Genomic DNA, 25,628 nt, shown 5'->3' with positions numbered 1-25,628 from the left:
TTATTTTTTTTATTTCTTGGTGTCACAATTCTAAGAAATGTTTGGAGTCAATATACATATATTTGATGTGTATAACTATTTTTCATGCTCGTTTAATATTATGTTAGATAACTGCTCTCCAAATATCTACTATCTCTGACAGCAACGTAGGATTTATGCTTTGAAAAAAGAAAGTAATGGGTCACAGAAGTGTACAGAGGTATGTCCGAACAATGGTTTTAATACGTTCATATTTATAAAGACAGGTTTGGTTTCGCCTCACCATAAAGGTAGCACGCTTAGCACCTGGCCATTGAGAACAAAGTAGGCTGCCTGTTGCTTGTAGAGCGCATGCGTAGATCATTGTGATCACGTGGAGCGCGTTTAACGTGTGCCTTTCATTTATGTTAACGGTCCAGGTGCGTAATTTCACTTTCAGAATACCGATGATAGACAAAGGTACGTGCATTCTTATCTTTACAGCAAAGATTTGTTTTTTATCTGGGTAGAATACAATGTGATGAAGAAAAACTTTAAAATGTTTTCGACTCGTAACAACTTTATCTGTTCATAGAGAACAACAGCTACTCGTCGTATATGTGAACACTTTTGCAGTTAACGTTATTCCTATTAGGTTAAATACCTAATTTTTTTCAGTTATTGTCCTTGAAGTAGCAGTAATGTTTATATTTGAAGAGGGGGGGGGGGGAAGCAGTGACTAATTAAGTTATATGAAGTTGTTGCATGTTGTTTCATTTGTGGATTAAGTGTGTTTAAAATACTAGCTGCATTTTAATGTCTTACTTTAGTTATTCAAATATTGCTCAGCTGAGAAATTTTACTCTTGCAACACACATGAGTCTAATTTAACCCAGGAACTTCCCAGGGCATGAAAATTAGATTAGTGGTACACGCCCATCTCATCTTTTGTGTTTTCAAGGGTGTCTATGTAATAACTTCTTTGTTTCCAGAACCATGCCTGGCATCATTGGTGTGGTCTTTTAAAATATTATGCGATTTAGAAGTTGCTTGTAACAATTGCTTGTGTTATCCCTGATTAATTACCTTAATATTGCATCTTTATAAGTTACCTCATAGTCTAAAGTTGAGTGTTAAGCAAAAAATGTTTTACTTCTTTCCAATTTACAACCCAGGAACTACAAATACGCGATTTCTACATGGAATAAATGTGTATTTTCTCTCTTGTGTCTGTGTATTGCAGATCTAAACAGGAGTGACAATCCCTTTGTTTATCAATGGCAGACGGTCTGCCTTCAGGATTACTGGAAGCGTGTGTTATTGTTGGACTTTCGCATGACAAACTGAAGGAGCTGTCCCAGGTAGAATAAGTTATTTCTGTGTGGTCTTGAGTCTTATGTTATGTGTTATGTAAGTCCCCAACACACTAAATGCAAACATCCTGTCCAGGATGAGACAGGCACAGGGCTATAGAATATTATGTGATGGAATTCATGATTGTGGTGCATCTTGGTTTCATTTTCAGGATTAATCCTATGTTTCTTTGTTTAAAGAGTAAAATAAACCTGTATTTTTTATTAATGGGAAATAGCTATTTTAATAGCTATCAGTGGGGCTCTATACAGAACCACAGGTTCTTGCCTCAATTTTAAAGAACTTTTTATGCCAAAAAGGTTCTATATAAGAAGAAATGTTTTAAATGATTGCATAATACTTTAATGTTTAATGGTTTATTTCCATTTTTTCTTAGTATTAAAGTATGTTTTATTCATAAAATGTAATTATTAAAAATGAATTAAAGAAAGAGTAATTGAATCTAAATCCATAAAATGTTCCCATGATTGGAACCTCTTAAAAGTTCTATGAAGCACCTGAAATAACCATTTAAGGTTTAAAATAGAACATTGTATTCAAAGAATGTATATAAAAATATGATATATATCTGAAGGATATACGCTTATGACAGATGTTTAAATTGATGTTTACATTTACATCAGATGAAGTCTTCAGGTAATACTGTATCAGTGTATCTGAAAAAATGTTATTTTACGTTAATGCAGGTATATGTTAAAGGGTTACTTCACCCCAAAATGAAATTTCTGTCATTAATTACTCACCCTCATGTCGTTCCAAACCCATAAGACTTTCGTTCATCTTCGGAAGACAAATCCATCAAAAAGATCTTTTTGATGACAGAATACTGTCAGATTTCCTTCCATTGACTGCCTTTGTAACTACCATTTTGACGCTTCAAAAACTTCATAAAAAGATCGGAAAACTAATCCATATGAATCGAGCGGTTTAGTCAAATTTTTCTGAAGAGAATCTTGTTGTCATGAATATAATTTTAGCTTTTGCTTGCATGTAAACATTGATCAACGAACATAAGCTCAAACTAACTTGAATAAAGCACCAGAACAAACCTCAAATGGGCTGCGTGACCAGTGAGGTTCATTCTCATGTGTTACGCAGCACGTTTGAACTTCCGGAAGAGGTTTGTTCTTGTGCGTTATTCAGTGGTAGGTTGAGCTTCTGCTTATGTTCACTGATAAATGTTTATATGTTTATATAAAAGCTAAATTAAATCTTTTCATCATAACAAGCATTCGATTCTCTTCAGAAAATTTGGACTAAACCGCTCGATTCATATGGATTAGTTTTCCAATCTCTTTATGAAGTTTTTGAAGCGTCAAAGTGGTAGTTGCAAAGGCAGTCAAACTGCCAAAGTCACATGATTTCAATAAACGAGGCTTCGTTACGTCATAAGTGTTTCGAAACGTTTCAAAATGTCAATGGTTCACGTGACTTTGACAGTTTGATACGCTCCGAACCACTGATTCGATACAAAAGATTTGTAAAGCTTCGAAGCAGTGTTTTGAAATCGCCCATCACTAGATATTGTTGAATAAAGTCATTATTTTGGTTTTTTTGGGGCACAAAAAGTATTCTCGTCGCTTCATAACATTAAAGGTGCCATTGAACGTTTTTTTACAAGATGTAATATAAGTCTAAGGTGTCCCCTGAATGTGTCTGTGAAGTTTCAGCTCAAAATACCCCATAGATTTTTTTTAATTAATTTTTTTAACTGCCTATTTTGGGGCATCATTAACTATGCACCGATTCAGGGGCTGCTGGCCCTTTAAATCTCATGCTCCCTGCCCATTGAGCTCACGACTCTATAATACAGTGCGTTTACAAAGTTCACACAGCTAATATAACCCTCAAATGGATCTTTACAAGATGTTCGTCATGTATGCTGCATGCATGCTTCGGGTCATGTAAGTATAGTATTTATTTGGGTGTTTATATTTGATTCTGAACGAGTTTGATAGTGCTCCGTGGCTTAAGCTAACATTACACACTGTTGGAGAGATTTATAAAGAATGAAGTTGTGTTTATGAATTATACAGACTGCAAGTGTTTAAAAATGAAAATAGCGACGGCTCTTGTCTCCGTGAATACAGTAAGAAACGATGGTAACTTAAACCACATTTAACAGTACATTAGCAACATGCTAACGAAACATTTAGAAAGACAATTTACAAATATCACTAAAAATATCATGATATCATGGATCATGTCAGTTATTATTGCTCCATCTGCCATTTTTCGCTGTTGTTCTTGCTTGCTTACCTAGTCTGTTGATTCAGCTGTGCACAGATCCAGACATTACTGCCTGCCCTTGTCTAATGCCTTTCATAATGTTGGGAACATGGGCTGGCATATGCAAATATTGGGGGCGTACACCCCGACTGTTACGTAACAGTCGGTATTATGTTGAGATTCGCCTGTTCTTCGGAGGTCTTTTAAACAAATTAGATTTATATAAGAATGAGGAAACAATGGAGTTTGAAACTCAGTGTATGTCTTTTCCATGTACTGAACTCTTGTTATTCAACTATGCCGAGGTAAATTCAATTTTTAATGCTAGGGCACCTTTAAGGTTGAACCACTATAGTCACATGAACTGTTTAAATATGTCTTTAGTACCTTTCTGGGCATCTGAAAGTGTTAATTATCTTGCTGTCAATGCTGGCCTCACTAAGCAATCGGATTTGATCAAAAATATCTTAATTTAACCGTTCATTGTCTTATGGGTTAGTAATTAATGACAGAATTTTCATTTTGTGGTGAACTAACCCTTTAAGGCAGGTTAATATTCCCATTATGGTGATCACAAATGGTCAAATACTCACTTTTGGACATTTTTGGTTGTAGAACACATCATGGGCATGGTTTTACAGCATGTGATTTTATGTTAAATGTCCTGTTTTTCTGCACGTGACCAGTCTTTGCTTGCAGGTGAATGGAAGTCCTTTACCTCAGTTCGATCCTGAGGTCATACAGGTCTGTGCACCTCCGTTTGTTTTTAACGTCAGTGAACCAGCAGTGGGAAATTTCAGCCAGACTCAGCTACGATGCTCCTTCATTAAGAAGAAAACTGATAGGCCTGTTATTAACACTGGAAACCCCAAGGACAAAATCACAGAGGATGTCAGTGTTCCCAAAGACCTGGATCTGGTGGCTCTGCCACATCTTTGCTTTCCAGGTGAAACTAAATTGTGTGCAAAAGCTTGACTGTGCATCTGCTGCTGTTCCACCCAGACCTTCATACATTTCATAGTGTAATACTTTAGAAACAGTATAAAATATCTGTAGAAGGGGGCAAAGGTCAGCACACAGACAGCCATATAAAGAACAATTCATGCTGTAAATGTTAAATAGCTCAGTGCACAGTAGCTTTAGTTAATAAATAGATTAGACTAACATTCTTTTCTTTCTTTTAAATCAGGAGGGCTTCAGGTAACTCGGGAGCAAAAGGTGGAACAGTTTCACTTCCTAGTCTTCACTGACGTGTTTGGAAACCAGTCTTATGGAGTAGTTCTCCAGTACTATAGATCAATACAGGTCAGATTCTTCTTATTACCTGAATAACCTCTCATTATGGTTGTGTATTGACAGATCACCTGCTCTGAATGTTACCTGCTGTTTATGGGTGAAAGTGATTACACCAAGTACAACATGTTCCTGGATCAACATCTTTGTTAAACCTGGAGCAACATTCAAAACAACCAGTCAGATTTAAGGGACACGTTTTCAGTTTATGTCAAGTTTAGGCTTACAACCAGGGTTAGATGCCTCTACATTGATGTAATTCATCTGTCATTTCCCTCTGATTTAAGGGGTAAGTTATGGGTAGGGTCAGGTTTAGAGGTAAGGAGGATAGAGGTAAGACTAAATATTTGGACTGGAATGTTTTTCCAGGATCAACAAAATATGTTGATCCAGGAACATGTCTTGCTTGGCAAAATCACGGTGAGTGCTGTTTATGAGTGTGTCCTGAATAATTGTGACATGGTAACTGGAAGTTGCTCTAGTTTTTCTTATATATATATATATATATATATACAGTACAGTCCAAAAGTTTGGAACCACTAAGATTTTTAATGTTTTTAAAAGAAGTTTCGTCTGCTCACCAAGGCTACATTTATTTAATTAAAAATACAGTAAAAAACAGTAATATTGTGAAATATTATTACAATTTAAAATAACTGTGTACTATTTAAATATATTTGACAAAGTAATTTATTCCTGTGATGCAAAGCTGAATTTTCAGCAGCGTTACTCCAGTCTTCAGTGTCACATGATCCTTCAGAAATCATTCTAATATGCTGATTTGGTGCTCAATAAACATTTATGATTATTTTCAATGTTGAAAACAGTTGTGTACTTTTTTTTTTCAGGATTCCTTGATGAATAGAAAGTTCAAAAGAACAGCATTTATCTGAAATACAAAGCTTCTGTAGCATTATACACTACCGTTCAAAAGTTTGGGGTCAGTAAGAATTTTTATTTTTATTTTTTTGAAAAGAAATTAAAGAAATGAATACTTTTATTCAGCAAGGATGCATTAAATCAATCAAAAGTGGCAGTAAAGACATTTATAATGTTACAAAAGATTAGATTTCAGATAAACACTGTTCTTTTGAACTTTCTATTCATCAAATAATCCTGAAAAAAAATATTGTACACAAATATTTTGTACAATTGTACACATTAAATGTTTCTTGAGCAGCAGATCAGCATATTAGAATGATTTCTGAAGGATCATGTCAAGACTGGAGTAATGATGCTGAAAATTCAGCTTTGCCATCACAGGAATAAATTACTTTGTGAAATATATTCAAGTAGAAAACAGTTATTTTAAATTGTAATAATATTTCACAATATTACTGTTTTTTACTGTATTTTTAATTAAATAAATGTAGCCTTGGTGAGCAGACGAAACTTCTTTTAAAAACATTAAAAATCTTAGTGGTTCCAAACTTTTGGACTGTACTGTATATATATATATATGTATGTTTGTTAGTTATTGTCTCAGTGCCACCTTTTTTATAAAGGTTAACTACTTTAAGACATGGACTGGATCCAACAGTGGATTTTACTTGTTTAAAGTCCCAAAAAATAAAACTAATACCACCGATTAATGAAACTGAATTCGCAATTTGAAGTACTTTTCAGACAAACATAAATGGTGGTGTGCAGGGCATGGAGGTTTGATTAACACATTGACATATTCAAACTTTTTTCAATTTGGGGACTGTGGAAAATGTTAGTGAAAAAAAGTGTAAAAAACTAGTGGAATTTAAAAGATGTATGGTGGCATGTAGGTGATGCAGTTTTGACTAAGGCACTGATATATTCAAAATTTTAATTTTAAACCTTGTTATACAGGAAGGGATGCTGTATTTGAATGGACACCAGTCTCCACAACTCTACACTGCTTATGCGATATGTGTTATATCAAAACACCCATATTACAATACTCTCAAGGACTGTCTGTCCAGGTATGGCCAAGAGTCAAGATTCATGACATTTATTCACATGTATTGAAAAAGAAGAAAATATTTGGGAGACAGAGGAGAATATACTGTATAACAACAGCAGTATTAGTGGTACATCATAAACTGCATTCTGCCTTCATAAAGTATGCTGTACTTAATTTGCCAGTTTGATATCACCTCAGAGTCACATTGTCCACACTTTTTCAACAAACCAACCTGCAAATGTCATAGTTGTTTCTGCAGTTGTCTATGCAGATTATTCTCCATTACCTGGGTTTTCATTCACCTATCCGCAGCCTCTTAGGGCAGCTCAAAATCTGCCAAATGACTAATATGGAAGAGCAAGTGAAGGAGTTCTCTGCTAAACTGGCTCTGGTCCCAGTTCCTCCTCCTGGTCAGCTGCATGTGGTGGGTTTATTTTAGGCATCTAAAGTTTTGCAAATTCAGAGAGCTGAGTAAAAATGTAATGCCACAAGAAGATCTGTGATTACATATGAATACATAATACATATATTTAGTTACATAATTTTTCTTTTCAGATGTTCACCTTGCAACCTCTGACCATTGTCCTTCCATCCAAAGAAGATAAAAATCATCCTGTCATTGACCTGGACCTGCATCTTCCATTCCTCTGCTTCAATTCCAGAGAGCTGCTGCAGGTATATAAATGCTGATTACTAAATATGTAAACAAAAACAATTATTAGGAAATTTCCTTGTTGGCGATTTGAATGAACACAGACTGCCTGTGTTCACTCAAACCGCTAACAAGGAAAGAGTCCATCAATTAATTTTAGATGCAAATATTTGAAGATAAAAGCTTTTTGATTAAACAATGTTACTGGAATTCTTGGAATTATTCAAATAGGAATAATTTTGCATGTCTCCATTCCTCCTCTGTAGATCATAGCCAGTATACTCACAGAGCAGCGTATGGTGTTCTTTTCCTCGGACTGGTCCAAACTGACCCTGATTGCTGAGTGTTTCATGCTCTATATTTGGCCCCTGCGCTGGCAGCACCCACTGGTGCCCATATTGTCTCGTCAGATGCTTGACTTCATTATGGCTCCGACTGCCTTCCTCATGGGATGCCACATCAGCCACTATGAGGAAGTTGCCATGGTAAAGCCTAAGAAATGTTCCCTATTAACCCCATTTAGCTGTTTTTATAGTTCAGGGTTTTTTAAATCTATATTAGGGTGCCCATCTGATCAGCTCAGGGTTTGTTTGTCTTGTGTCCTTTGTTTCTCTGGACCATGGGCCTATACTATGAAGCAGTTTAGGTGGCTAGCCAAGTATGTTTCAGTTTAGTTTGCGCAAACCCTGGGTTTAGGCACCAAAAAAAAAAAAAAAAAATGCAAATGAAAGTGGTTTGGCTTTTAGCAGTGTTTATCGCCATAGTAGCTTCACGAGGGCACCACAATGTAATCTTGTAATATTCTGCAGAAGAGAGAAGTGAAGCGCGCTGCTTCTCTTGCGAGAAGTGAATTGCAAATTTACTGTTCCACAGCATGTGATTTGCTGTTCACTACTGATGTCACACCTAAACTCCTAAACTCAGGATCAAAGCCTGAGTTGACAGAGAAAGTTGATGATCAGCATCATGGTGACCACAAAGCCTGATTGAATTGGTTAGTTTTTTCAGCTTTTGTAATCATGTAACCCTGAGTTTGTTCAAGTACCATCATGTTATGGGCTACACATGGCTGACACCTGGTGTTTGTGTGGGAACAAAAGAAAAGGGTGGGTAAAAAAAAAAAAAAAAAAAAAAAGCTTAAAAACAAAGCTAGAAGAACAGGGGGAAAAAAATAATTTAATAAATACAAGACAAAACTTAGACTAGAGCTACAGCAAGAACAAGATCAAGATAAACACTGCAAGAGAGATCTGGCACAGCACAGAAAACAAGAGGGGAATATAAAGGGTGAGTGACAAATGATCTACAACATGTATAGCCATAATGAGATAAGGTAACAAGAGGGGCATGGCATGACAACACAAACACCAGGTGTCAGCCATGTGGTCCAGACAAAGGACACAAAACTGGCTGTGTCCAAAATCGCATATATACGTACTTGTGCAGGTACATGTTTTGAATAGTTAATTACTTCACTACCACTTAAAAGGATGTTCTATATAGTATGAGTTTGTGTAGTATGAATGTAATCTGGACATACTACATTCACCATGTGACCTACCAGTGTCAGTTCCGTCGCTTCACAACCATTCACAAATCCTCTCCATCATATGCACACTTCAGAATTTCACCGGAAGTAGTAGGTCATGCGAGTACTTTTTGCTTACCCTTTTATGAGTACTGTGAATTTGGATCTGCATTCGTAATTCAAACTTCTTTTTTCACATACTGCTTTTCATCTACTAGCAATGTGTGTGATTTCGGATGCAGCAGAAGAATACCTTGAGCTGATCAGGGGTGTGTTTACTGTACAACGGCCTTGACTCGCTGCTGAACTACCATAGTATGATGCATCCTTGAAGAAATCAACTAGCTAGTCACATTAATTTCCTGAAACCGCAAATTTGTTGCCCGACCACATTGGTTAATGATGTCACACAGGTGGTGGAGGAATAACTTTTAATTTTAACGAATCCGTTTTTAATCTGTTTTTTTCGAATTAATGCTAGATTTTTTTGCTAAAATTAAGGACATGGAATTTGAGGACTAATTCTCATTTTTCTCAGTTTTCTCAGTTGCTTTATTTCCAGATTCAATCATAGGCTCGTTCTTACATACTAGAGCACGTACGCACATGCACACTCTTCAAAAAGGCGCTTTAAATCTCTTGACAAACTAAAAGACGTAAATTACATTTGTATATATTCGAAATGAAAGCTATAGATTGCACTGAATGTCAGCTTGCTTGTTTTGCTCAAGATAAAGATTTATTAAGTCCACATGTCATGCAAACAAGAAACTATGCTTTAACCACAGGTCGAAGGCTGTCGTTCCAACGAAACAACTTTGCGATGCTGACCGACACATGACAATAGATATACTTATTTATAAATCTCTTTATATTTTAGGAATATGTTTTTCCCTTGCAGTTTTGGGATTACCATATTTTATTACCAAATACCAGATACATATTTGTCGAAAATTGAAACCTGCTTTAGTTCAAATTAAATGTTTTGGGTTTATTTATATGATTTGATTTATTTATCGCAATAAAAACTGTTCCTAGCCAACCTTTATATTTTGAGAAATTCATGACATTAGTTTTTTACTTATATCAAATACCTGTCAACTTCTGTGATCTCTGAAATCACTGTCCATTTATCAGGAAGCTGATGACCTGATTCTGATCAATATTGATGAGGGAACTGTGTCCTGCTCTCGCTGTCATTACATTAACGTTCCAGACACCCCGCAGGCAGCTGCTCAGAGTTTCAAGAGTCGGTAAGAAACATTTATCTATTAAATTGAAGTCTAAGAGTCTTTATTCTATTGGAGTAATCAAAATATACAAGATATTAATAATCTCACATTATCAGACCCAGCTGGTGAGACCAGGCCCCATTATATAATTGTCAGTTATGTATTTGTCAGGTTTGTAATTGTTTTGCTGAATCTTCATGCAGAAGGAAAGGTCTTCAGTTACACTATGACCTGGAAGTGGTTCATCAGAGCATCTGTGGAGATCTTAATGAGCTTCGGATGCAGAGAAGACTCTGGCAACACAGACTCAATTTGGAAATACAAAACGTCAGCCTGGAGCTTATCGTTAACATGTTTAGGTCAGTAAGATCATGTGCGAAAATCTAGAACTGACTTTTGAACTAACTGAATTTAAATTGTCTGCATATATCTAATTGAAAAAAATTATCATTCTTCTTTTCCCAGAGATGTCAGGGATTACCTTAGTTACGAACACAGAGTTTTTAACACTGATGAGTTTCTCAAGACCAGGGAGCCAGAGGACCAGCCGTTTTATAAAAAAGTGACTTTCCAGTTAATAATATATCTGGTCTTGAACCTTTAGAAATAGAACCGAACTGTACAATTGATGGCTTTTTTTTTTCATGACAGGTCGTGGAAACACAAATTTTCCACTCTTTTTTGAAAGAACGTTTGAATGGAAAGATGGATACATTTACTCGAATGGAGCGTAGTATTCGGACAGACGACCAAAAGTAAGTTGAAGCTGTGTTGTCTTTTCTGTACTTTTTTTTTTTTTTGTTCATTTCACCATGTCGTCTCACCTTAATGGCGCATCTTTGAGAAAGGTGTGTCAGTAGTGACTGCTAATGAATGAATGAATAACTGTGTGTTTTGTAAAAACAAATGCATGGATGCGAAACAAAACAAATATTCCTAAAGCTGGAGCACAGGTCTGGCAAACTGCCAAACTAGAAGCTTAGGGATGGGTATCGTTTGAATTTTAATCGATACCGATACTTTTGGATTGGTACCGTTATCGATACTTGCGTTGTTGTATCTCCATATATTTCGGTGTTAATGGCTGCTGCTTGTCATTTATCAACAAAGGAGACAACATTAAATAAAAATAGCTAGAGACGCCAGAATTGTCTATTACATTCTGTTGTGCTTCTATGCACATGCTATTAAAAAAAAAAAAAAAAGTGCTTTATGCGCCATTTTCTATGTGCTTAGAGCCATTTGTAAACTGCAGTACTAAAGTTAAGTAGTAATAAAATAACTTTTCAACATCTTTTCACACCAAATATAGAGTAGTATCGATAGCGGTATCGTTTGTCCTGAAAGCTTATCAGTACTCCGATATCGACCCAATTACGTACCGGTCCAAAAACTACTGGTTCTCGGTACCCATCCCTACTAACAACTGAATGTTGAAATAAGGTGCCTTGAAGAGATTCATGTGCACTCAAGTCACGCCCCAGTCACCAATCAGACCTACAAAAACAAAAGAAGAAAACAACCAGAACCACAACAACTGTGTCATAACAAACAGATTTTCCAACTTTACAAGGAAAATTCTGTATCTTAATTTTTTTAATGAAAAAATAAGTAGAGGCATAATCAACAAAAGTCGGGCGATTAATTACAATCTGTGATCTCTCAAATATAATATATAACTTTCTATTCATGTATAAAATGTAGCATGGCTTTTCACAAAAATATTATATTAATATCATATTAAAATATTAATATTAATATCTTATTAAAATATTAACTGTTATATGTTTAACTATTAAATGTTTCTGAAGGAATAAATTACATTTTAAAATACATTAAAATAGAAAACAATTATTTTAAATTGTAATAATATTTCAAAGTATTGTTTTTTTTTGTATTTTTGATCAAAGATACATGTATACAAATATATATATATATATATATATATATATATATATATATATATATATATATATATATATATATATATATATATATATATATATATATATATATAATTACAATAAATTATTATTAATAATATTATAGTATCTTTAGATTTCTGAAATATTACCATTTCATTTTTTTTTTTTATTAAAATATCATTTGTTATTAATTTCTCCAGTAGATTGAAGCGATCAGTGGATTATTCTCGCAGACCCACCACAAAGGTAATGCTTCTGAGAGGGGATTCATCTGAGAATGGTCTGACTAAACGTCTGAGCACAAGTCTAGCTGACCTGGATGATGTGAAACGCCTGAGTGTCCTTAGACAGATGCCTCCAACTAAAATCATTCCTAAAATGTGTAAGAGAAATGCTGTAGTGTTATTCATTTGCACAGCTCAGTTTTGTATCGAAATATATTTATGTTACTAATGATCCTTGCAAATCCCTTATCCCAAAAGCTCTGATTACTCCAGCCAGGCCAGTAAAGATTTTCCAGCTCCCAGATCTCCCTACTCCCTTTACGTACCCCAACGTGTGCCATTACTTTGGGGCTCTTATTCTCCAGCTGAAAAAAGCCATATCAGCTACCCCACCTGATGATTCCTCCCTGCTTGCCAGATACTTTTACCTCCGCGGCCTCATCAACATGCTGAACTCTGAGCACTTGGATGCCCTCAGTGACTTTCAGAACCTCTACAAAACAGATATTGAGATTTTTCCAGGAGAGCTGGTAAAGACGCTGGTTGACTCTCTGCATATAGAAGAGAGAGTCCAGGCACTGAAGAGATCTGAGCTCAAACGGCTCATCTGTCAGGTAAAGAACAATGAAAAGAGCGAGCATATGGAATCAGACGATCACGTGAAGAAGTTCCAGCTGCCCAAGACCCCTATGCAGCCGGAGGAGTTTGTGAAATATACTCAGGAATCGGGCATTGTGCGGGACGTGGCTACCACACAGAGATTGTTTGAAGCTCTCACTGTTGGTAGGTCTGAGCTGCAGTGTGTCACTAGCTATTTTTCCATCCAAAGGTGTGAATTAAACCTATCCACAAAATTGAAATATTACATAAAGCATTCGCGAATAAAGTACCATTTCCATCCCATGTGTTCAAGAGAACAAACTCGTGACTTCCTGGGAAATTAATAAACTTTATTTTATATAGCAAGTTTAAACTCAGCTTCTCAAAGTGCTGTACACAAGATAAACAATACCTAAAATAATGAATAAAATAATAAACCAAAACCAGCAAGCACATGCTAGTCTAAAAAAAAATGTTCTAAGTTGAACTTTAAAAATCCTAAAAGTCTTGAGTTTCCCTAAGTTCAAGCCGATGAGATTCGCAAAGAATAGGAGCATAAGAAGAAAAAGCCATCACCCATAGATTTTAAGCAGGTTTGAGGAACAGCCAACAGATTAAATTGTGAAGAGCGCAGTCTATGATTTTAAAATCAACACGGAACGTGACCGGGAGCCAGTGCAAGAACTCCAAAACGGACTGATATTATTGCATGTCCTGGTCCCAGTCAGGATCCTGGCAGCCAAGTTTTGTACACATTGCAACTTAAGTGTACAGTAGATCTTGCTAAAAGGGCATTACATTACTTAATCCAAAGAGACAGTAAATGAGTTTATCACCTTTTCAGCTTCAGAAAAAAAGTTTGCATGGGATGCAATCTTGGTATATTTCTAAGGTGAAAAAAAGATGTTTTAACAGTGCTCTGTACATAAGGATCAAATGTAAGTCTGGCATCAAAGATTACTCCAAGGTTCTCAATTTTCTTTGAGACTTCAAAATAGAACCAATCAACAGACAGTCAGTGAACCAGCTTTGGAAAGCTGGTTGGGGGAACCAAGTAACATATCTTCAGTTTTACTACTATTCAAGCAGAAAAAATTGTTATTCATCCATATCTTGATCTCAGAAACGCAATCAGAAAGAAACCAAACATCCAGATTTTCACCAGGTTTATAGTGTACTGTATATAGATTTGAGTATCATCGGCATAAAAGTGATAATGAAGGCTGAGCGATCGCAAAAGATGTCCAAGTGGGGACAAATACATAATAAAGAGTAAAATGCCTAAAATTGAGCCCTGAGGAATACCAGTGAGCGCCGAACTGATCTCAGACCTGTAACCACCCAAGGCAATGAACAGGGAATGGTCAGTAAAATAGGATTTAAACCACTTTAAAGCTGTCCCTGAAACCTTAAAAGCATTTTCAAGGCGAGTAAGTAAAAGACTATGATCAACAATATCGAAAGCAGCTCTGAGATAAAGAAGAATGAGAATGTAAATAGCGCCAGAATCAGAAGCCATCAGCAAGTCATTGGCAACCCTGACCAGAACCTTTCAGTACTGTGAAATTTAATTTGCGAAAACCTGACTGAAGGGGTTCGAAGAGATTATTAACAGTAAGGTGGCTATACAAGTGAGAGGCAACAATGCTTTGTAACAGACAATTTGAAATGGGGTGGAAATTGGCTAATGTGTAAAATCGTTAGTGATGCACAAGAAATTAATACCATATCTGATCTAGTTTCTCCCTCTGCTTTCTCAGATGGGCAGAAGCAGATTGATCCAGAGAAGTTCAGAGCGTTTTACACCTTCTGGAAAGAGACTGAGGCAGTAGCACAGGAGGTTCTCTTGCCTGCCGACGTCCTGGAATGCCTGGACAACAATGAGTGTGTGTACAAGCTGTCCAGCTCTGTGAAGACCAGTTATGGTGTTGGTAAAATCGCCATGACTCAGAAGAGGCTCTTTCTGCTGACCACAGGCAAACCTGGATATGTTGAGATCACCAAGTTTAGGGACATTGAGGTTTGTTAGTGTTCATACTAGGGCTGGGCGATATATTGCAGATATATATTGCGGACAAGCCACGCAAAATCGCGTTCAGTATCGAAGATGAATCGACTTCGATAATGAACGCGATATTGCGTGGCTTGTCCGAAATGCGCGTGACAATCGCATGCGATATATCGCTCAGCCCTAGTTCATACCTGTGATATTCTATTCAAACTGAGAAGTTAGTGTTTGTGGTAACCTTATGAATCCTGTCAACCCAGGAGGTGAAGATCTCCATTGCTCCATTCCTGCTTTTGAAGGTCCAATCTCTAAAGATCAAGAACAGCCTGAGGAAAGAGATATTCGAGGCTAATTTAAAATCAGAGAGTGAACTGTGGAGCCTGATGATCAAGGAGATGTGGGCTGGCAGAATGATGGCAGACAACCATAAGGTAAAGTTCACCTGTGACTGGGGAGATAGTAAAGAAAACATGAAATCAAAATGAACCATTTACCCTTCCTTGCCAACTTAATAATAGCATTGAATATGCACCTTTCAAAGGTTTGGGGCCGGTACAATTTTTCTGTCTTTAATAAAATGCATCAGTAAAAACAGTAAAATTGTGAAATATTACTACAATTTAAAATAAATATTTTCTATTTTAATACATTAATGAGAAATAATTCTGATTTGGTGCTGAAGAAACATTTCTTATTATTATCAATGTTGAAAACAGTTAATATTTGTGGATAAACTTTTTTTTCAGAATTTTTAGGTAAATAAGGTTCAAAAGAACAGCTTGAAGTCTTTTGTAACAATATCAAAGTCTGTAACTTTTAAGGAGATAACTGTTCATCCCCTATTACATCACTGCATGTTTTAAAACACAAATGCACAATACAATGACTCTAGTTTGTGATCTTTGATCTCTTCTGTTATCAGGACCCCCAGTATGTGCAGCAAGCACTGACCAACGTCCTGCTTATGGATGCAGTGGTGGGCTGTTTACAGACACAAAAGGCTGTTTATGCTGCCTCCAAACTGGCCTATTATGAAAAGCTAAGACAAGAAGGTGCATTTCTGTCTATAATATGTCTGATTCTCTACCTGTAAGAACATGGATAGCTGTATTAAAGTCTTTTGTCTTCATTCCCACAGTCCCCATGATCATCCCCAGACCCACAGCAGAGACTCTGAAACACAAGATCAATCCATCCCAGAACATGTCGAACCCTCAGGCTGTTGATGTCTTGCTATACACTCCAGGTCTGCATGCATGAAATAGTTAATATATGTTTATGTTCTGGATTCCTCTTGTATAGCTTGTCCCCATTACATTTCGCCATATTTTTATATAGATTTTTTCAGATTGAAAATTCGTCAGATTGTTATAATTATCATTATTAGTAGTAGTAGTATTTGTCCACTTTTGAAAACATATTCTTCTTGAATTGAGCATATGTTATCAAAATTATGTAACTCTTTCAGTGGGATGTAAATGTGTGTACAATATGTGTGCGTGTGCATATATATATATATATATATATATATATATATATATATATATATATATATATATATATATATTTATTTAGGGTTGCTTTGGATCCAGATTTTGGAAAACAACTATGACAAAGTTTGATGTTTTGCCATGAAACAGGAAGTTGTTGTAACTCTGACAAACAATGTCCGATCTGCCCGAAACTTCACATGTTTTATTAGAGACCTGGCCTGAAGACATCTTCATAACAATATTCGGTTACAGTCATAGCCCTTTTTTTTTTTTTGTTTCAGTAACATGAGCAAACTGTTTGTGGAAGATTTAATGTTAAATAACTCTTTTTAACTCCTTCCAGGCCAGCTAACTTTCTGTGAGAGTGATGTGGATAGAAACCCTAAGCTCTGGTGTGCTCTCAGCTGTGGGAAAGTGGTTGTGTTTGATGCTGTCAGTTGGTCCCTAAAGCAAAACTGCATTCATTTAGGAAATTCTCGACTGGTAAGATGCTGCTGATTTTGATTTAATATATTAAAGATGATAGACAAGTAATTGACAGCAAATGTTCTTGATAAAAGCTTTTCATTCTCTATTTAGTGACACTTCAGTCAGTGAGAATGTGTTTTTCCATATTGGGATCTTCAAGAAATAGATTAGGTTTTTTACCTGTTGACATTCCTTTCTGAGAGTTTTGTTTTTGCCACAGTAAAATGTATATGATGCCACCTTGTGGATTGGAAAATTATAGCAGCTCTGTTTACCAATGTCTTGTAAATCTGGCAGTAGTTTTTGGATCTGTGGAGGAGTGAAAGAAAAATACAGTCTAAATCTCAAAACAGATTTAACACAACAATCTTTTTTTGTGCCCAGAACTGCATGATGGGATTGGGCCAGGAGCAGGTGTGGATTGGTTCTCAGGACTCTGTCATTTACATAATCAACACTCACAGTATGCTGTGTCATAAACAGCTGACGGAGCACCACCGAGAGGTCACAGACTTTGCCCTGGAGAAACTGAGCCCTGAGAACAGATTAAGGTGAGTATTGAACGGGAACCTCATTCATTGGGTCCGGCCTCAATGTCCTGGCTGGGGATGGATTAGACTGACTGCACTGTGATCATTTTTATCTATACATTTTAATTATACATTTTAATATAATACATTTTGTTTATTATCCAAATAACTATTTAAACATAAATAATAAATAAATGTTTTATGTATAGTTAATTACAATGAATTAATAAATTTATATATATATATATATATATATATATATATATATATATATATATATATATATATATATATATATATATATACATACAGTACAGTCCAAAAGTTTGGAACCACCAAGATTTTTAATGTTTTTAAAAGAAGTTTCATCTGCTCACCAAGGCTACATTTATTTAATTAAAAATACAGTAAAAAACAGTAATATTGTGAAATATTATTACAATTTAAAATAACTGTGTACTATTTAAATATATTTGACAAAGTAATTTATTCCTGTGATGCAAAGCTGAATTTTCAGCATCATTACTCCAGTCTTCAGTGTCACATGATCCTTCAGAAATCATTCTAATATGCTGATTTGCTGCTCAATAAACATTTATGATTATTTTCAATGTTGAAAACAGTTGTGTACTTTTTTTTTTCAGGATTCCTTGATGAATAGAAAGTTCAAAAGAACAACATTTATCTGAAATACAAAGCTTCTGTAGCATTATACACTACCGTTCAAAAGTTTGGGGTCAGTAAGAATTTTTATTTTTATTTTTTTGAAAAGAAATTAAAGAAATGAATACTTGTATTCAGCAAGGATGCATTAAATCAATCAAAAGTGGCAGTAAAGACATTTATAATGTTACAAAAGATTAGATTTCAGATAAACACTGTTCTTTTGAACTTTCTATTCATCAAATAATCCTGAAAAAAAATATATTGTACACAAATATTTTGTACAATTGTACACATTAAATGTTTCTTGAGCAGCAGATCAGCATATTAGAATGATTTCTGAAGGATCATGTGACACTGAAGACTGGAGTAATGATGCTGAAAATTCAGCTTTGCATCACAGGAATAAATTACTTTGTGAAATATATTCAAATAGAAAACAGTTATTTTAAATTGTAATAATATTTCACAATATTACTGTTTTTTACTGTATTTTTAATTAAATAAATGTAGCCTTGGTGAGCAGACGAAACTTCTTTTAAAAACATTAAAAATCTTAGTGGTTCCAAACTTTTGGACTGTACTGTGTGTGTATATGTATATATATATATTTTATTATCTAATTTAATTATTATTATAATGTATTATAATACATTTTTTTATTATAGAAAGAAAGAAAGAAAAGAACAGTAACCTCACCAGCAGGCGGCAGTATTGTTTATAATATTTTCTGTATATTTGACAGCTGTGGTTGAGAATAGAGATTACACTATAAAGAAATGTCATTTTGATGTGTTCTCTAAGCCAAGCGCAGGTGTATTCCTGTAGTGCAGATGGCACTGTGATTGTTTGGGACGTCCCCTCTCTGAAGGTAAAGAGGCAGTTTCATCTGCCCTGTGACAGACTGCAGTCCATTCAAGTTCACAATGACGCCTTATGGTGTGGTAAGTTTATCATCAGCCTAGTAAAACGTGTCCATGAAATAAACCTGGCACAGTTTTTTCAGAGGTTATTTAGCAACAGATAGCTTGACATTAATGAGGTTAATCTGAATATATACAGTATTTAATTTCAATTTAGCTTTTGTTTGTTGTTTGTGAAGGTGCCAGGGATTGTGTGATGAAGCTGACACTGAATGGAGCTGTGCTTCATAAGATTTCCCTCCCGGACCATATGAAAACCACAGCCAGTGCCTTCAGCAGAGTCACACTCCTTATGGAGGTTTGTGCCACCACAGAATCAGCCTTATCCAAATATGATGATCCGTCTTCCTAAAATATATATTATAGTCATAGATATATATTTTTATGCGTAAAGACCCATTTATAAAGCATTCAAACATAAAGCATTATATACACTATATTGCCAAAAGTATTGGTACACTAGGCATGCAGACTGCTTCTACAAACGTTTGTGAAAGAACGGGTTGCTCTCAGGAGCTCAGTGAATTCAAGCATGGTACTGTGATAGGTTGCCACCTGTGCAATAAGTCCATTCGGACAGACCTCCAAACTTCGTGTGGCCTTCAGATTAGCTCAAGAACAGTGCGTAGAGAGCTTCATGGAATGGGTTTCCATGGCCGAGCAGCTGCGTCCAAGCCTTACATAACCAAGTGCAATGCAAAGCGTCGGATGCAGTGGTGTAAAGCACACCACCACTGGACTCTAGAGCAGTGGAGACATGTTCTCTGGAGTGACGAATCACACTTCTCTGTCTGGCAATCTGATGGACTAGTCTGGGTTTTGCCGTTTGCCAGGAGAATGGTACTTGCCTGACTGCATTGTGCCAAGTGTAAAGTTTGGTAGAGGGGGGATTATGGTATGGGGTTGTTTTTCAGGGTTTGGGCTTGGCCCCTTAGTTCCAGTGAAAGGAACTCTTAATGCTTCAGCATACCAAGACATTTTGGACAATTTCATGCTCCCAACTTTGTGGGAACAGTTTGGGGATGGCCCCTTCCTGTTCCAACATGATTGCGCACCAGTGCACAAAGCAAGGTCCATAAAGACATGGATGAGTGAGTTTGGTGTGGAGGAACTTGACTGGCCTGAACAGAGTCCTGACCTCAACCCGGTAGAACACCATTGAGTTGAAGCTGTTATAGATGCAAAGGGTGGGCCTTCTCCATATTAAACCCTACGGATTAAGAATGGGATGTCATTAAGGCTCATGTGCATGTAAAGGCAGGCGTCCCAAAACTTTTGGCAATATAGTGTATATTATATATGTCATTTAATAAAGAAATGAAGAATGAAATGGTAAGAAATCAAATTTGCCCTTTAAACCCACTCTACAGGATTCAGAACCATGCAAGACTCGCAACAATGACCGCAGCATGTTTTAAGCTATAAATCTTTATTTATTATTCTAATAAATCATGATTTATTGTGTCTCTGTGTATTAGATGTGTTGCAGCTTTGTTGTTATAGTGTGAAGTAGTTTTCCTTTGCTGTTTCATGCTTTTGCACAAACACACTTGACATCCAGATAGTCAGAGAGGTCAGCCATGCCACTAAATGGTGTGAATTGCATAAAATTATAATGTGTTTGGATATAACCAATGATCTTAGGCTCTTGTTTTGTGTTTGTTTTTATTTATTTATTTATTTATTTTTTTTTAGAGAAGAGAGATCTGGACAAGTTTCACAGAATCAGCAGAGCTTTGTATATGGGACTCCGGTGACCCCATCAAACCACCCAAACAGGTCACACTCCCCAATTGCAGTGAGGTCACCTGTATGATCAGAGTAAAAAAACAGGTACTCAGTCTGGAGGTGTAGATGTTATATTTTTCATGACTTTTCCATGGTCAGACTCACACCTACAGGAACTGTAAATAAAATCTTTAAAGAGATTAATTATTCTTTTATGCAATTAAAATGAATTGAACTGTGCAATTAAAGGTGCTCTAAGTGATGTCACGCGTTTTTAGGCCAAAACATTTTTTGTCACATACAGCAAACATCTCCTCACTATCTGCTAGCTGCCTGTCCCCTGAACACACTGTAAAAAAAACGCGGTCTCTGTAGTCGCCACAAGCTCCGAAAACGGCAATAAAAACTACCTGGTGCAGCCTGGACCACGAATCATAATAAACATGCTGCAGCCAATAACCGACAAGAAAGATTTTAAATGCGCGTTCATGACCGTTTCAGGAAGCACGGAGGGGAGGGTCTAGCTACCCTCTGTTTTGCTTGACAACACTTCGAACGTCAACAGGAAGTTACTCCACCCAGGATCGCTTAGAGAACCTTTAAATTTGCTAATATATTTACTCATGGCACAAATGATCAAAGTTTGTTTTTTTTAAATAAGTCAATACTTTTATTCAGCAAGAATGCATTCAATTGTTTAAAAGTGAAAGTAAAGATATTTATAATGTTACAAAATAACTTTATATTCATCAAAGAATTCTCACTATTTCCACAAAAAATATTTAAGGGGTCATGACATGGATTTTATTTTAATGTGTTCCTTGAGGTTCACTTATAATATTCAACCTTCATTCTGACCCTGTCTGAAATAATCAGTTTTTAAGGTGCGGATCCTTCAAGACTTGTCAGTAAACAGTAAGCAGCCACTATTATGAGAAGAGCTGTTTAAACTGGATGTGTCAAAGCGAACGTTCACTCTTCCATTTGTCCTGTTGTCAACAGGCTCAAGTGCGTGAAGTATGTCAGAAACTGACTGCGCATCTGTAAACTGTATCCAGTGTAGACAGCGTCAGTGATTATAAAGGGTTCTATTTGCTTTTGATGCGATGCAAGGCTCACATCCAGTGTAGGCAAATGTCAGCCGTTAAGCGACTGGATACCAGCGGGCGGGGTCTATGGTGCAATGATGTATTACTATAATATCGTATATGCAAATGTATTTTCCCATGTGACATCACAGATCCCATCCTGCAATATCAAAACGAGCTGTTTTTGGAGCTTGATTGAGTAAATGCTTTGTTTATAATGAGGAGAATGTTTCAAGCTATGAAACTTGCAGGATGTTTTAAAGGTGCTAAAGAGGATGTTTTGTTTTATACATTTTTGCAATATTACTTGAAACTGTCTTTACTAACTGATAAAAGACTATTTATTAGGTGCACTGAAAGGAATAATATTAATATACATCATCTGTGCACGAGGTAGGGCCTTAAAAACATCAGCCAATCATTTACGCGATCATCGCGTAAACGATTGGCCCTCTGGCTTGTCAGTCACTGCCGTGACGTTCCTTGTGAGAGACGCGCAGCTGCGCTCTCCAGTAACTTTCCACACTCCACAGGCGCCGCATGCAATGTTTTTGTCCGGAGACAGGAGTAACAACTGCAGATTATGAGTTACCTGCGGTGAGTCTGACATAATGAATCCACTAACACAACACAGCGAATGCCGGTGGTAAACACTCGTGTTCCAATAGGAGTGTTTACGAGTTTTGGGAGGTGTTCCTTCGAAGGAGGGGGGCTGTTCTTACGCATGCGCTCATTTCAAAAACTCAGTAACAGTCTTTGGATTCTCAGTCGACGAAAAAATCCTCTCTATCACCTTTAATGGTACTAAGACCTCTTATATGTCAAAAGATCATGCAAATTTGATTTCTCATGTCATGACTCCTTTAAGCAGCACAACTGTTTTCAACTTTAATAATTCTAAGAACACCAAATCAGCATATCAGTGTTATAATATTGCATAATATCACTGTATTTTTTATCAAATAACTGCAGCCTTGCTAAGCATAAGAGACTTCTTTCAAAAACAATAATAAAAAAAATTACCTAACTAAGAGCATTATAGTATGTTGATCTTTAAAAAATATATATCAAAATTTCTCCTCTTTCTAGGTCTGGATTGGATGTAGTGGTGGGTCAGGCCTCAGTAAGGTTGTGGGGAAGATCTTTGTGTTGGACTCTGAGAGCCTTGAAGTTGAGAAGGAGCTTGAGGCCCATGAAGACATTGTTCAAACGCTGTTCTCAGCAGAGGACCGATACATACTCAGCGGCTCTGCAAAACTTGATGGCAAAATTGCCATCTGGAGAGTAGATTAAACAAGCTGAGAACATAAAATCAAGAGTTTCACTAACAGAGGTGCATCAGGATTTGTGACATGCGATAGTTCCTCAGTGGTCTTTACATGGGGGAAAAATGTTTCTGTGGACCTTGCTTTTTATTTTCTGAAATTTGATTCTTGGAAGATAAAGAAGATGAAAGGGAGATTTATTTTCTTCAGTTTCAAAAAATATTGTATACAAAATGCGCATAGACTTGTATTTTTTCATATGTTCTTCACGTTCTCTCTAAATATATCTGTTCAGTTTAATGAATTGCACACACTGTTGCCCTTTGAAAGTGTCATGTAACCAGTTAAGGTGGTTTTGATTGGAGTTAGCCAGTGATGGCACTATGAGAGCTAACTAGAGTAACCAGCAGGTTGCAAATACTTAATCAAGCCTGTTAAGGGAGTCAACAACTACTACAAGGCTGTTTGTGGTTCTACATCTCATCTTGTAGATATAGTTCAGCATTTGAAACCTACTAATTGCTCATTAGATGTCCATTCCCTCTTGTCTTCTTCTCCAGATTTTGCATGTTGTAGTCCCAAGAATTTTATGTTTCATAAATGGCAGTCTAGCAAATGGTATAGTCCCATCTTGTCTAAAGCATGCTATACATACAACCTCTTCTAAAAAGCCTAGACTTGACCTTTAGTTTTTGTAACTATCGCCAGATTTCAAAGTTGCCTTTTTTATCTAAAATTTTAGAAAAGCCTATTTATGCTCAGCTGCTCTTAAAATTCTATTTTTGATAAATTCCAGTCAGGTTTTAGGTTTAAACAGGACAGAGTCTGCTCTTTTAAAAGTGAACAATGTTTTATGCTTTCTGTTGACTCGGGTAAGTGTCCTTACCTGTCCGTTCTCCTTGATCTTACAGCAGCATTTTTATACAACTGAACATGAAATTCTTTTGGAGCGTATAAGTTAGTAGGGAGGAAAATGCCCTCAAATGGTTTTAAAGGACAGACATTCTGTAGTACAATTACTACAGCAATTATTTCTCTGATTCTGCAGTTTGTGTTTGTGGGGTTTCCTCAGGGGTCTGTTGTTTTCATATTGTTTTCTTTGTATATGCTACCACTCAGCCTTATTTGTCAAAAATATAATGTGCAGATGACACTCAACTGTATTTTCCATTGAAGGCAGATAATGGCTCTGATTAACTGCTTAAGTGACATTAAACGATGGATGGCACGGAATTTTTTACAACTTAATGAAGCTAAAACGGAATGCCTAGTGTTTGGCTCCATTATGTCACCCACGCATATACTTGATCGTCTTGGCCCTCTACACTGTAAAATATAAAAACGGAAAATAAAAACTGGCCATTTTCTGCCAGGACATTATCCAGTAATTTTACAGAAATTTCCATTAACCCTAAAACACAACCCAATGCAATGCATAATTCAAAATAGAAGTAAAACAAAATGTAAAATTCCTTCATAATTATACAGTACATTGTGCCCTAATTTACATTACATTAAGCAAGCAAAGAATCTGTTAGTGATCTTTGATTCAGAGCTTAAATTTGATAAGCATGTAAACTCAGTGGTGAAGGCTGGTTATACATATATTTTCAAGTTTGGACTACAGTAATTCGTTGTATCTGTGGCTTCCTCTTGTTCGCCTTCAACTTTTACAAAATGCAGCAACTAGGCTTTTGACTGGGACCAATAGTGCTAGCCTCATTGCATTGGCTTCCTGGTAATTTCAGGGTGCAGTTTAAGGTTTTAATATTTGTTTTTAAGTGTCCCAAATATATTTTGGATCTTCTCTAGCTTTACCAGACAACAAGGCCACTAAGGTCATCTCAAACATTACTTTGAAAGGTCCCCAAATCTCGTCCCCGGGATCATGCTGCACCCTGCGTCTAAAATAAGCTACCTTTGGAAATAAGATGAAGTACTACATTGGGTCATTTTAAATCACGTCTGAGGATGCATTTACTTGCCCAGGCATATGGCTGAGTTAGCAGTTGAATACACTTTGTTTTACTGTTGTCTTGTGTTTTAATGTTTTTTGGTTTGGTCTTTTTTGTTTTTGGTTCTTTGTTATTTATGCTGTTGTTATGTAATGTTGTTTAATGGAAAGCACTTTGGCCAACTCGAGTTGTTTTTAAATGTGCTATATAAATAAATAAAATATATTAAGAACCAATTGCTGTGCTCTTGAAGTGTATGCTGCTTCAGGAATGGGATTGCTCAAATTGCAACAGTGGAAATGTTTTTCTGTATAGCCTGAGTATAAGCAAAGTCTTTGAAGCTTGTAGCTGTAAAATATAAATAACAGTTTTATTATATCTTTCTGAATTAATTTGAAAGCTTTCAGTCCTTATAAAAGCTGTTCTTATTCCAAAAGAGCTGAATATAGAATCGTGTGAGGTTTGTGGAGCTGCCGTGTACACAATTTCCTGAAAAGCCCTGGATCAAAGGGAATTGAGGTCCAAACACCAGCACTGCCTGAGGATGGACTGAAGCCAT

General features: G+C 36.2%; 1 protein-coding gene and 1 long non-coding RNA gene across 8 annotated transcripts; one reads left to right on the top strand and one right to left on the bottom strand.

Moving 5' to 3' along the window:
* The first annotated feature begins 288 nt into the window (after window positions 1–288).
* dennd3b (DENN/MADD domain containing 3b) lies at window positions 289–25,305 on the top strand. 7 transcript variants are annotated; one of them, XM_048152189.1, is made up of 24 exons: window positions 289–438; window positions 1,202–1,319; window positions 4,261–4,507; window positions 4,751–4,866; window positions 6,694–6,806; window positions 7,100–7,211; window positions 7,343–7,462; window positions 7,706–7,924; window positions 10,105–10,220; window positions 10,403–10,558; window positions 10,665–10,761; window positions 10,851–10,954; window positions 12,325–12,506; window positions 12,607–13,131; window positions 14,709–14,968; window positions 15,217–15,387; window positions 15,879–16,005; window positions 16,095–16,202; window positions 16,793–16,932; window positions 17,302–17,468; window positions 18,915–19,054; window positions 19,213–19,331; window positions 20,729–20,866; window positions 22,939–25,305. In XM_048152189.1, exons 2-24 carry the CDS (start codon window positions 1,236–1,238, stop codon window positions 23,140–23,142), a joined length of 3,765 nt encoding a protein of 1,254 aa, XP_048008146.1. In that variant the 5' UTR covers window positions 289–438; window positions 1,202–1,235; the 3' UTR covers window positions 23,143–25,305. The 7 variants fall into 7 exon arrangements, with proteins under 7 accessions (XP_048008146.1, XP_048008147.1, XP_048008145.1 ...); XM_048152188.1 differs by having other exon boundaries at window positions 290–438; window positions 12,328–12,506; window positions 15,879–16,008; XM_048152184.1 differs by having other exon boundaries at window positions 290–438; window positions 15,879–16,008.
* On the bottom strand, window positions 6,775–14,811 carry LOC125243006. The gene is made up of 3 exons (XR_007178962.1): window positions 14,674–14,811; window positions 7,351–7,456; window positions 6,775–7,230 (listed from the first exon to the last, which is right to left on the bottom strand). It is a non-coding gene; the product is annotated as an uncharacterized LOC125243006 (long non-coding RNA).
* Window positions 25,306–25,628: the final 323 nt, after the last annotated feature.

The sequence above is a fragment of the Megalobrama amblycephala genome, linkage group LG13 (genome assembly GCF_018812025.1).
Source record: "Megalobrama amblycephala isolate DHTTF-2021 linkage group LG13, ASM1881202v1, whole genome shotgun sequence".
Taxonomy (NCBI): domain Eukaryota; kingdom Metazoa; phylum Chordata; class Actinopteri; order Cypriniformes; family Xenocyprididae; genus Megalobrama; species Megalobrama amblycephala.
The sequence above is the reverse complement of the archived record's forward strand: the minus strand, read 5'-3'. Positions and strand labels throughout refer to the sequence as shown.

Excerpts from the sequence above, each read along its gene's own strand:
- dennd3b (XM_048152184.1), top strand. The coding sequence starts at position 1,236 with ATGGCAGACGGTCTGCCTTCAGGATTACTGGAAGCGTGTGTTATTGTT. Across the intron at positions 7,212-7,342 it reads CTCCTGGTCAGCTGCATGTG|ATGTTCACCTTGCAACCTCT; the intron begins GTGGGTTTATTT and ends TTTTCTTTTCAG. Across the intron at positions 16,009-16,094 it reads TGAAAAGCTAAGACAAGAAG|TCCCCATGATCATCCCCAGA; the intron begins GTGCATTTCTGT and ends TCATTCCCACAG.